Raw genomic sequence first — 12,878 nt, 5'->3', positions numbered from 1 at the left:
GCCTGCGCCGCCCTCCCCTGAACCGCCCTGCCCAGCGCCGCCCTCCCCTGGGCAAGTAGGGTGCAGGGCAGGGTGGCGTTGGGCAGGGCGGGTGCAGATGGGGGCGGCGTTGGGCTACGGAGGCGCAGGGGAGGGCGGTACCTCCGCCTCGTCGATGCCGCGTCGTGCCTGCCCGCGGTGGCGGTGCTTGGCCGGTGTGCTGCATCGCCTGATGGACCTGCGGCTAATGCACCCAACGGACCGACAGGGCACACACCAGCATGCAGCGCCGTGCTGCCTGGACGAGGATGAAGGGGAACCGGGGGACGCAGGGGAATGCGTTTATATGCTTCAGGAGTTGATGGAACGTTGGGCAGTAGCCAGTGATTATATGTGTTATGATTGGATGCAACACCTGGCAACAGCAGGCACAAGGCATAGTGAGGTGATGCTGCACTGAGCGACACCAACCCACCGTCGCCGTCGTCGTCATCGTCGCTGCTATCGGACGAGATCTCGATGACAGAGGCCCCGCAGGCTGGGGCCTGCGCTGCTGTTGCGGTCCCGAGTCGTCCGTGCCTACAGCCAGTAGCAACAGTGTCAATTATCAAGGGAGATGGGCACCCAACCATGAACCGGACGAAAGCACATATCAACCCACCCGTCAGGTCCATGGCGTATCGTCGTGAAGATCCAGTGCCGTTGTTGCATGGACGCGAGGGACCACTGGCCGGGCATGGCATGCTCGTGCGGTTACCTCGGTTGGCGGTCATGTCCACGATAAACCTTGGGGCGCCGGCCGCTGGAAGCCTGCCGACGACGCATGATTCACGTTTCGTTACTAAACAAACCAAAAAAACACAAGATGGCACCACACGAAAGGCGCAAATAGGTGCGAACAGGGCTCTTGGCCTGAGTTTATCTCAACAATGTCTCAGACAACTTCCGTTGTTAGTGCAGACACAGAGCAGGTCAAAAACAAGGGCGGAAGGCCCGCTGATCAGACCGTTTGGGCTCACTTAGAGAAGAAAGAATATAACGCAAAGTCTAAGAACTGGATTATCATCTGCAAGTACTGCCGGATCGAGTTCAAGCAAGGGCGCCTTCAGGAAATGCGCCTCCATATCGCGCAAAAGTGCGCGGGTCCCGTCCCGCCTGAGGTCCGGCACGAGCTGCCAGGCACAGGCCACGGGGCGACACGGCACACCCCCTTCGCACCAACACAGACTATGAAGGATGTGATGGTAGCGGATGATGAGCTGACCTTGGCGAGCCTCATCCACGGTGTCTGGCTGAGGAGGGTCTCAAATAGCAGGCGCACTTGCTATGGTGTAACCGTCAGTTAGTTCGACATCGTGAGCAATATAGGATACTGGTTTTCTTTGTGCGTTTTTTGTGCGATGTCTATCTATTCGGACAGCTTTCGGACTGCTTGGGCCCCTGACTCGTGTACATGATCTGGTCTGGCGGCACTACTGCCTTAGGCGGTTACGGAAAGGGGTTTTGGGGGGCGGAATTCAGTCGGGGGGAGTATGGCATCCAGGTGTACCATATGGGGCTGCATTCAGGATCGCTTTTTCCTGGACAGCTGACGGACCAGCGCACAAGGGGAGTGGAAAAAAGCAAGGTCCCTGGTACCGTGTCAAGTGCGGTGAAGCACGTTTGCACCTGGCATACTCTTCAAACAAGGGTCCTCCCTTTGATGCCTAAACAACAGGAATACGTTTAGAGGTTCGGTAAGGGTGACTGATGAATGTGTTCGGCGACTAGACGACCCGCTATCGAAATACAGCAACGCAAGTACAAGCATAGCAAGTACGCTGCCAATGGTAAGCTGCTGCCACCTGGACTGATGGTGGCGTGACGCCGAGTGCTGCCATCGTGTTTGTGCACCTAGGAGAGGGGGTTCGGGTCGTGCCTGAGTACAAACTTCCCGCCAGGCTTTTAGCAACATCGATAGGCAGTGGTCAGCCCATATCCGCAACGGCACAGGAGCACCATGGCCAGGCATTAGGGGTCAAGTGGAAAGTCATGAGGCGAAGCTAACAGTCTCACATCAGGGTGGTACAGGTTATACATGGTCTCCTGCAGCGCCAGCGGCCAGGGTGGCGATGCCAGCGGCGGGGACGCCGGCGGCGTTGCCGTCGCCAATGATGGCGGCAATGGTGGTGGCGTCGAACACAATGTTTCCAATGGTGGCGGAGGCGTATGCGGTGTTGTCGGACAGCACCAGTTGCCGCGCACCAGTTGACGTGCTCGTGTTGCCCTCAGCAACAGACGCCAGGGTGCTAATTAAGAGGAAAAGAGCGATAAAAGAAGAATGAGCGATATATAGACTAGGTTAGCTACAGGTAAGGCACGACCATTGCCCCCGGGAGATCCCGGGATCAAGATCTGCTAGGGTCGGAAATCCTTCCGATGGTGAAAGGTAAAGTGCCCCAAGTTGATGGACGGTGGTGATCTGGGATATAGTCAATCTGCGAGCTGACCAGGAATGGAATAGGGCCGTCGTCGATTCGGCAGATTCCGTTGGATGCCAGTGGTGGGTGCGGAAGCTAAGCGATCCACTGAGAAGTGAACTAGGGTGACTGGATGAGGGTACACTGAAATACCGGGGAAGGTAGGGTATCGCAGGGTAGCGGCCACGGGTGAAGATATACCCCCCTGTTCCACACATCATATAGACAAAGGAAAGGGAGGGAGAGTGGCAGAGAGAGATGTGTATAGTTGGCGCCCAGGGGCCATCCATTGTGATCCGAGCAGTTGATGGTTGCTGTTATGGTTGCCTTATTACGGTTGCGGTTGTTTGTTGACCGAATAGCCTTTGGCGTTGGTTGCGTGCATTGCGTCTGATGCACTTGCATGCCTAGGGCTGCCAGTTTCAGTTGGCAGGTCCTCTTGCAGTTGGGAATTGACAGTTAAAAGTTGGAGGTTTGCGTGATCAAGACGCTAGAGGTGAGACATGGAAGTTGGGAGGGGCTTTCTGACCTGCATGTGTCGTTGTCGTTGCACCCGCCACATTCGCCATTCGCCACCACACAACTGTGAGCGACAGGAGGCCAGAGGTGGCGGAGAATACTTTGCTGCATAGAGCATAATGAGGCGAGGCGGCGGAAGAGGGCCACCAAGAAGTCCCTCTCCAGGAGACAGAAACTTCGGGTGGCCACAGTGGTAAGAGTAGGTAATGGTAATGGTGGAGGAGGAAGAGGAGCAGGCGGAAAAGGAAGGTCCAGGGGGCTGGGTGAGATAGTGGGGACACAAATCTGATGTGGGTCAACTGGATCTTTGAAATTCGGAATCCAAATCTGGAGATGACTATCTATCTGGGCTCGATAGGGACGGGGTTCCTTCATTAATGAACTCCGTGGGCCGCCGGGAATGAGGTCAACTTACCGAGGGCTTTTGAGTGGATGGGGTTGACGGGCGGTTTGCGGGTTGAGGTGAGATAATTAAGTTATTGAACATAAGCGTTGTTTTCTTGTATTGCGTGCACGCGACACACAGAGCGACATCGAATTCTAATTAACAAGGGACAACGAAAAAAAGAAGAAAAAAGAAGAAGGTCAATTTGAGAACCGGCAGAGTGTCCTGCGGATTGATTGATGAGTTCTGTTCTGCTCTCTGCTGGCGAGGGTTGATGCTTTTCCTTTTCCGTTTTCTTCTCCTTTTCCTCCTCTACCTCCTCCGCGGTCATCTTGCCCTGGAGGAGGTGGGCACATGTGCTGCAGCTGCTGGTACTGCTATTGCTACTGCTACCTCTGTAGAATACCTTTTTGACTTGCCGTTGCCGTTGCAGTGGCAATGGTATTAGTTGGTTGTGCAGCAGTTGCAGTAATATCTGTGTGTGTGTGTGTGTCTCATCAACCCGATGAAGGAGCACTGGGGAGCTGAAGTAGCTGGTACCCTGTACGGCACCTTGAACAACCACAAATACGCGCGAAGTGCTTCATCAGCATCTCGAGAGGCATTTTCAGCGGCCAGCCACTACAACTGGTATCGAGACCTTGTACATGTTAACATTCCTGACGTCGTCCCTCCGAATATCCACACATGTTGACCATTGGGTCAGACGATTAATTGCACGAAGTGATAAAGTAGCTGTGGCTATGTGGCAAGACTCTGTCCCTGAAAACCTTAAAGACGATGTGGACTGTTCGCCCACAGCCCGCGGGTAGGCGAAGGTAGGCACAGGCTGATGGTGTATATGGCCAAAAGGGCCCGACGCGGATCCCTTCAAAGGGGGAGGAATGTAGTAGCTGGTACACAGTACGGCACCTTGAACAAAAACGCGAATGGTTGCACTATGATCCCCTCCACTGCTGCCCCTCCACTGCTGCCCCTCCACTTCACTCCAATCAGGCATCTGTGTGTGTGTGTGTTACATGGTCTTGGGTGCATTCCCGTACTACCTGCAAACCACCCAATACGAGCCAAGGGCTTAAGGGCTGCCAGGTCGCCTATAAGCACCATCCTACCTCGCACTTCAGACTAAGCAAGTGATAAAGGAGGCTAACGATAGGCTTGCGGTGGGACCACATATGTTCAGGTTCCCACTTCCCAAGATCCCCTTGCAGCTCCCCGCCGTCTTCAAGTTCCCTCTCCCTCACAGAAATTCGCTGCTGTTCATCTGATTTGCTTAATACCACATCTGCAACTGTTGTAGACCCCCCTGGCTCGTCCCAACAGCTAACTCAGCGCTATGCTCTCAATCCAGGCATGGACAGCGTCAGCATTTTCATCCCTCAAACTTTTATCTTTTCTGGTCTTGGCCCAGCTCCTGGCCTCCTCCCAGTCCACCGGGCAGCCCTCGGCGTGCAGCCACTGAAGGACCTCTAGGGTACCGCCACCAACCTTGTCGTACACCGCTCGGCTGAAGACACCAGGGCCCCAGGGGCAGTCCAGCCGCCTCAGGCAACGCAGGATGACCAGGTCGCGATGGTGTGCTGCCCTTACGTAAAGCTCACCATCATCCTGCAACATAGCAACGAGCGAGGCTTATGAAGATGGTTCCCGAGAACCGGCCTTAATAGATGGCGGCTGAAAAGGCCTCTCGAGATGCTGGAAATGTGCTCCCAGCATGTGTATGAATTGACTGCGTGTGCCAGAGTGTACGATCACCACTACATTCCGAGCTACAGACCACCAGCCGGACGCGACCCACGAGTACAAGGGCCGGATAGCCGGGGCGTCGACACTGAAGGGTTCCGACTCGTGGCGGGAAGCACACGAAACGGGCAGGTGGGCCAAGGAGGAAGCGGCAGTGGGGGCAGGGACGACAGGGCACGGGACCAACTGGCGGGTAACAGGACAAACCGCTTCGCAAACCTCCCTAACGCTGACGAAATGGATGACACCTAGGGGCTCGCGAGCCGAGGGCTACGGATTTTACTGTGGAATGTTCATGGGCTACTGGAGGCGGGAGTTTTCAAGCTCAACCAGGCAGGAATTAGGTCGTTCGTCACGAGTCATGATATTGTGGTTATAGCTGAGGCGCATTTGAAGGACACTACTGAGGAGAAAGACATAGCTTTGGAAGGGTTCCGTATTTTCCGGGTGGAGAGGTCAAAGGAAGCCCTGAGGGCTGATTATGGAGGCGTCGCGCTGTATGTACGGGAGTCACTCACGAGGGGTATTACGGTAGTGCGCAAGGACAACCAGCTGCCAGGGTGCGAGGTCATTTGGACACGCGTTAGCCTTTCTACAGGTAGCAGCCTCCTGATGGGAGCCTGCTACCTCGCACCAGAGACGTCCAGGGTCTACCCAGATGGTGGAGGCACCGTATCACAGCGCACTGCAGCAGCAGAAGCCGTTTTTACCAGGATCCAACAGTCACTAACGGAACTCAGACTTGGCGATGAGGACGTGCTGATTGCCGGGGATCTTAATGCACGTCTGTCTGGAGCACAGCATGAGCGGAACCGTGCTACCCCGATGGACTTACCTGCTTACGTGAATGACATCCCGGATTTAGAGCAGTCGCAGGCAGGCTGTATGCGAGGTCATGGGTTTAGAAGGACTGAGGGACCACCAGAATTATGATGGACTCGGAAATCGAAAGTGCCAGGACCAAGTTTGCAATTTCTTTGGTGCCCAGCTTGGGGCGCTCTGCAGATCCGAGGGATTGCTCGTGATGAACGGCCGGATGAGAGGGGACCCAGAAGGCCGCCTAACTTTCCCTAAGGGGGAGGCAGGCGGTAGTATGCTCGATTTATTCATAGCGACTCCGCGTGTGCTTCAGCAGTACGCCACCTTTCTGAGGGTAGGAAACCTGATCGAGTTGGATGGATGGGAGCCCACCGACCACCGTCCTTTGACGCTTGTTCTTAATGTTACAGTGGATGACGAAAACAGGTGTAGGGACGGTAAAGGCCGGAAAGCCCGGGTGGAGTTTGATATTGCACGATACCAGGATTACGCGGGATATTTTGAGGGGGGGTCCCCCACTATGAATGCCTTAAGCCAAGTGGCCGAGGACCTGCAGAGGGGAGTTTGCAACACCACACAAGCTGTCGAACACATTGGAGGTGCCCTGTACAAAGTCCTGGTGAGGGCCTTCGATACCCACCGACCTACCGGCATGACGGCAGGTGGGAATACGGTTTGGTGGAACCGGGAATGTCAACAAACACGGCAACGCATGTTGGAGAGTAGAGCACAACTGGGTCCAGGCCGGGTGAGTAATAAATCGGGTCCGGAGTGGGAGGCTTTCCGCCATGCGCGGACGGATTATAACCGGGCAAAAAGACACGCAAAGGCGGCATATGAGGAGGATAGGATGAGAGATTTTGTGGCCAAATGTCGGCAAGACCAACGAGCTTTGTGGCGGGCTTTAGGAGGGAAGTTGAGGGAGCGATGTGCGATAGACGATATTGAGGTCTTCAGGGAACACTTTGCTGGGCTCTTAAACGCAGGTGTAGGGGAGACAGGGCCTGATGGTGCGAACCGGCTTTTGAACTTCATTAACTAACATCAAGACGAATGGCAAGGCTGGAGGTGAATTTGAGTCAAAACAGGGTGTGAAACAAGGCTGTCCACTATCAACTGAGCTGTTTGGGCTCTACATTGAAACCCTCGCGGACGTCATCGATATGCACGACGGTATTAATACCGGGGCACGGCCAGAGGATGCGCCGGAGGTTGGAAATGAGCGAGTGTCCATCCTCCTCTATGCCGACGACGTTAGCCTTCTGGCAACAACACCGGGACGCATGGGGGAGTTGCTCAACATTGTGGACATGTTCTGTGACGATTTTGGGATGCGCCCAAATGTGTCGAAATGTGAACGCCTCGTTTTTGCAAGCGACAGCGACACTAGAAGTGCTGTCCAAGCATCGTGTGATGAGCTCAGGCTGGCTGGAGAGGCCATACCGGCTAAGGATAGTGCACGATATCTGGGGTTAGTGTGTGGGCCGGAACGGCAGTTCTGAGCCTGCCGCCAGCAGTTGTATGACACAGCTAGAGCAGCTATGTTCGTGTTGAGTGCAAAATTAGATAAGCTAAAGTTGTTCGCCCCAGATGTGAGGATGAGGTGTTTCGATACGCAGGTACGAGCAATACTGTTGTATGGTTGTCAAGTGTGGGGGCCGTTTATGCTAGCTGAGGTCTCGGACAGGCTCAGGAAGCGGAGTGATGCGAATAACCTTGCAGAGGGGCCCTTCGAGGCATGCCTAAAGGACAGGGCAGTGCAGCTTCAGATATCTTTCATGCGGCAAATTGTAGGAGCTGCCAGACCAACACATCGCCTCTTGTTCGCAGAGCTATCGCAGCTACCCCTACACTACCACGTTCTCAAGCAGGTTGTGAGGTTTTGGAACCATGTCCGTTTACAGCGTGGTTCTGTGGCACACCAAGTGTTGCGACAGGAGGTCGCAGAATCCCTCTCCAATTCCGAAGGGCCCGGATGGGGGACACTACTCCTCCGTTTTCTATGTTTTTTGGGGCACGATGTATGGAAAGAGGCCCCGCAAGGGCTACACGAGGTAGACGAACGAGTGGAGTGGCTGATGAACAGACCAATGCCAGAAGGTGTGATTTTGGAGTTCAAGGACCGATTAAAGAGTGGTTGGAAGCATACGCGTTTAGATACCCAGCCTGACGTGTATCCGTCAGATGGCAAGCAACCAGGAATCCACATGGCGAAGTATAAGCATTGGATGGGGCTGGCGGCCGAGCAAGCGGGCAGGAAGGAGGTGCTCCCGCACATCACAATGTTTATCCCACGTTCGGCGAATCGCAAGCTTATGCAGTTTAGGCTTTGCTGTTGGGTACTGGCGGCTAACAGAGCGCGTAAGGGACGGCGTTATATACCTAGGGAGGAGCGAGTATGCTCTTGCTGCGGCACTGATAACCACATCGAGGATGAGAAACACATTTTGCTGGACTGTCCGGTTTACGATGAAATCAGATCTGATATGGGCTTTCCACGCTTCGAACATATGAAGGACGCTATGAAGTGGGAACCTGAACGCCTGGCAAGGATGCTGGAACGTATATGGTCTCACCGCAACTCTATCGTTCCCTTTGGTCGTTAGTATCTTTCATCACTTGTCTTGTTGGAAGTGCGAGGTAGGATGGTGCTTATAGGCGATTTGGCAGCCCTTGAGCCCTCGGCTCGTACTAGGGTGGTTTGCAGGTACGGGGAACGCACCCACGACCATGTAACAACAACAACAACATCTATGTGTTCTGTCTCCTTGTTAGAAACCGCCAGCGTTTTGGGGAAGTTGGCTGTTGTGCAGCGAGTGCCGTGGTTGTGGTGCTGAGTCACCTTAATGCATAAGGAGACCAGAATTCCGTCACTGGTGGCGCATTGCAGTTGTGTCGACTTACGTTGTGAGCTATTAAGCGAGTGAAATCATGGATGAGAACTGCTGGTGCAGAAGCTGCACGACACCATGCATATATCGGCGCAAGAGCAGCACAAGTGCCCCATCATGTCACGTAATTATGTGGCATATGGTAACATTACATTGCAAACGCAGGTGGGATAAAACTGTTGGGAGTAATCATATGGAGGTTTGCCCTTGTTAAGCAGCCCCTCGCTCAAATGCACCGCTGCAAGAGTGAGAGCTGCATTCACCAGGCTGTACTGCTTCACCGGGCTGTGGACCCCACGAATGGTTGCATTATGATTGTGAGAGCCTACCTGGTTACTTAGACGGATTTAGCGACTACTCCACTATGAAGGTGTTGATAAACACCGGGGGTTTCCCGTGGGGTTTTATAGTCGCTTGCAGTCCGTCTGAGGCGCTCGGGATAAGATGCCGTACAATAGTAGATATTCCTGCAGAAGAGAGTCGCACCTTCCAGAGGAGAGTTAAGTTACAGGTTTGGCCGTGAACGGGCAGACGTGTGCAAGATTCGAGTATGTGTACGGATCGTTACAGCCATAGCTGTAGCCATGTACTGCTTAGTATGGCTATAGTCAAAAGATGACTAAGATAGTTGTATGTACTGTGTGTATGATATTCGCCTCGACGGTGGAATGATAAGAAGGAATGGAGTCCCTACTCGGAAATATCTTAAGTCCTAAGCCAGGCTCTTACAATGATCCCACTGCTGCCCCTCCACTTCACTCCAATCAGGCCATCTGTGTGTGTGTTAAATGGTCTTGGGTGCATTCCCGTACTACCTGCAAACCACCCAATACGAGCCAAGGGCTCAAGGGCTGCCAGGTCACCCATAAGCACTTCAGACAAAGCAAGTGATAGAGGAGACTAACGACCAATGGGAACGATAGAATTGTGGTGGGACCACATACGTTCCAGCCTCCTTGCCAGGCGTTCAGGTTCCCACTTCCCAAGCAGGCATCTATCGTAAACCCTCCCCATCATCCCCTTGCAGCTCCCCGCCGTCTTCAATCTTCCTCTCCCTCACAGAAATTCGCTGCTGTTTATTTGCTTTGCTTAATACGCACATCTGCAACTGTTGTAGACCCCCCCAGCTCGTCCCAACAGCTACTTCGGCGCTATGCTCTCAATCCAGGCATGGACAGCGACAGCATTTTCATCCCTCAAACTTTTATTTTTCCTGGTCTTGGCCCGGCTACTGGCCTCCTCCCAGTCCACCGGGCAACCCTCGGCGCGCAGCCACTGAAGGACCTCTACGGTACTGCCCCTGTGAAGGTTCTCTAGGGTAATGCCATAGTCCTTGTCGTACACCGCTCGGCTGAAGACGCCGGGGCCCCAGGGGCAGCCCAGCCGCCTCAGGCAACGCAGAATGACCAGGTCTTGATAGTGTGCTGCCGTTATGTAAAGCTCACCATCATCCTGCAACATAGCAACGAGCGAGGCTTATGAAGATGGTTCCCGAGAAAATGGCCATAATAGATGGCGGCTGAAAAGGCCTCTCAAGATGCTGGAAATGTGCTCCCAGCATGTGTATGAATTGACTGCGTGCGCCAGAGTGTATGATCACTACTACATTCCGAATACATAAATGCAGACCATCAGACAGTGAAATGGAAACCTAGGGACAGGTCCTTCACCATCCAGTCCAGAGCTCAGCAGCAGAAATGATGCAGACATGATGAAAGCCAAGAATGAGAGGTCCTTCACATCGAAATCGGCCAAGTCACCAGCAGACGCCAGACAGTGCGTGGCATACATTCAGTGATGAGCAGTAGAGCTGAGCAGCACCAACAGCACGCATCAAGAACATGCACAGAAGTCACGCAAGTGAGCCACTCACCCCCATGGGGACGCCCCGTGCCACAAGCCACTCCAATACTGCTGGACTGCCTGCCATCACCGCTTCATTAAGAAGCTTCTCTCCACTCCAGGGCAAGGCTAGATCATTTAGCAGCCATTCCATGACCTCCACACTACCAGACAATGTTGCATAACTCAACAGAACCTGGTACTGCTGCATGAGCTCCTGGATGAGCTCTGGACCACCACATGCATACATCCATCTAAGAATGTGCAGGTGACCGTGCTCTGCAGCATGCATTGCAGTCCGCACAGAAAGCCGCCAGCCCAAGGTCACCAGCTCGACCAGCAGCACCTTGTTGCCGGCACGGGCTGCTACTGATACTGCATCCTTCGTGCGTTCTGGAAGCCAGTCCCTCCCCGCTCGCAAGTAGCGTATCAGGGACAGGTTATCAACACGTGCGGCGCTGATGAGGATATGTACTACGACATCCTTTTCCTCTACCTCCATAAGCAGCCGCTGTGCCCGCTCCACAGCATCCGGAAGGCTGGCAAGGGCCTCCCAACTGAAGAACTCAATGCTGTGGAAGCGATACCCCAGAGCCTGCAGCCACTCCACCTTGGCCCGCCAGTCGGGGGTGGGGCTCACCAGGGCCTCCACAAGGGTGTAGCCAATTAGTAGGCTGCTGGCATCATCACCAAAATCATCGTCAAAATCACAACCATACCTCCTGTACAGGTGCTGCAATGCCGCCAGGTCGAAGCCATATGCAGCTTCCTTGACAATATCGGCCATGAGTCCCGACACTGACCCATATTCTGACTCAAGCTGAAGGAGCCTGTGTGTGAGGCCCACATGGCCACCACGGGCGGCACCAGGAAGACACCTCCAGTGTTTCAACGGAGTACCGTCCTCCAGGAGCCCCTCACACACAGTCTGATGACCGGCACAGGCGGCTGCTATAAATGCTTGGGAACCGGCTCTCCGTAGCTCTCGAAAATCACGCTCCTGTTGCAGTAGCCACCGGACCGTTTCCAGATGGCCACCTCGGGCAGCTGCTGCTGGCGCTTCCTCAGAAATGAAGAAGCAGCCTTTTCCCTGCAGCCACTGGCACATCTCAATATTGCCGCCCTCGGCTGCTGCGTTGAAGACCTCCCAGGAGAGCTCGCAGCTCGCTGCCTTGACGGCGACCTGCAGGTTGGCCAGGCTGCCGCTGCGGGCCGTCAGGACTACGAGCTCTCGGCGCTTACTTCGTGTGAAGTTCTGAACTGCTTCCGGGCGGCTCCAGTGCCTGTTGAACGCGTGATGGGGTACGGGCTGCGACAACCGGATAGCTACTTTTTCCCGAAACTGGCTCGCCATGGCCTTATTGATTTCCTTGACGGTACATACCACCTCGTTTGGATCCAGGAAGCTAACAACACGCTCGACAAGGTCCGCCGTTAAATTATCCCAACTGTGACCTTTCTCAGGATTCATGTTTTCAGTCTAATAAAAAAGATAAGTAGACAAGGACGATAATTTCACCGTCTGAGATAGTGGTCTTTTAAGCAGTACGCGGTTTGTTACGGCGGACCCCGAGTGCATCAGCACACTGAGTGTCCTATTAGTCAGGCCAGGGCGCACTTACACATACCTGAAACAGGCGATAAAGCCTAGGACGGGCGTATAAGAAAGGCGAAGCATAACCTTACCAAGGAAAAATACCACCTGACAAAACCGGATGCGAGCCTTCGCCCCAGAAAAGCCAAACGGACCTCCAAGACGCAAAACGCCCAGTCCCCCACCAGTACCCAGAAGCCCTAGTGAACGCACGAGAGCTCCCCCCGGAGAGGCGGGAACACAGCTACCTACCATACGAGACGGACCCGCGAAGCACGCCGAGCCGTTCACACAGACCGACGAGGGCGACTAAATTCAAACACATAAAGGGCGAAGTATAAGCCCTCAGACCAACACACACGAAACGCGGATCACGACGAAATCCTGTCACGGGCAGTGTGGGGCCATCTTGAATTTGGAAGCATCGTCTCAGGAAGGCTTGCACGAACGCTCCAGCTGCAGCTGGAGCTGCAGCTGACTAGGGAGCAGCTGCTCCATAGCCTTGATATACCAGATCAATTCCGAGGAAGAGCAACGACGCCAGAGCCTAGGGGGACGTGAAGGGCGAGGTGAAGCCCCAGACAGTCCTCCATAACAATGAAGCAGAGCTCCACGATGAAGATGTCGAGCCGCCGGTAGGATGGGGA

At 54.3% G+C, this 12,878-nt stretch overlaps 2 protein-coding genes across 2 annotated transcripts; both read right to left on the bottom strand.

Moving 5' to 3' along the window:
* Positions 1-2,050: 2,050 nt before the first annotated feature.
* VOLCADRAFT_98634 (uncharacterized protein) lies at positions 2,051-4,959 on the bottom strand (the record flags this gene model as incomplete). The annotated part of the gene is made up of 3 exons (XM_002957464.1): positions 2,051-2,245; positions 2,968-3,021; positions 4,777-4,959. The coding sequence occupies 3 exons, from the start codon at positions 4,957-4,959 to the stop codon at positions 2,051-2,053; spliced, it is 432 nt and encodes a 143-aa protein (XP_002957510.1).
* Positions 4,960-9,509: 4,550 nt separating this feature from the next.
* On the bottom strand, positions 9,510-12,117 carry VOLCADRAFT_107721 (uncharacterized protein). The gene is made up of 2 exons (XM_002957463.1): positions 10,669-12,117; positions 9,510-10,247 (listed from the first exon to the last, which is right to left on the bottom strand). Exons 1-2 carry the CDS (start codon positions 12,106-12,108, stop codon positions 9,936-9,938), a joined length of 1,752 nt encoding a protein of 583 aa, XP_002957509.1. The 5' UTR covers positions 12,109-12,117; the 3' UTR covers positions 9,510-9,935.
* Between the last annotated feature and the right edge of the window lie 761 nt (positions 12,118-12,878).

This window comes from Volvox carteri (assembly GCF_000143455.1).
Source record: "Volvox carteri f. nagariensis unplaced genomic scaffold VOLCAscaffold_74, whole genome shotgun sequence".
NCBI lineage: Eukaryota > Viridiplantae > Chlorophyta > Chlorophyceae > Chlamydomonadales > Volvocaceae > Volvox > Volvox carteri.
The sequence above is the reverse complement of the archived record's forward strand: the minus strand, read 5'-3'. Positions and strand labels throughout refer to the sequence as shown.

Bases quoted from the DNA above. Each gene is read 5' to 3' on its own strand.
- VOLCADRAFT_107721 (XM_002957463.1), bottom strand. From the start codon at position 12,108: ATGAATCCTGAGAAAGGTCACAGTTGGGATAATTTAACGGCGGACCTT. The intron at 10,248-10,668 runs GTGAGTGGCTCA...GCTATGTTGCAG, and splicing joins CACGGGGCGTCCCCATGGGG to GATGATGGTGAGCTTTACAT.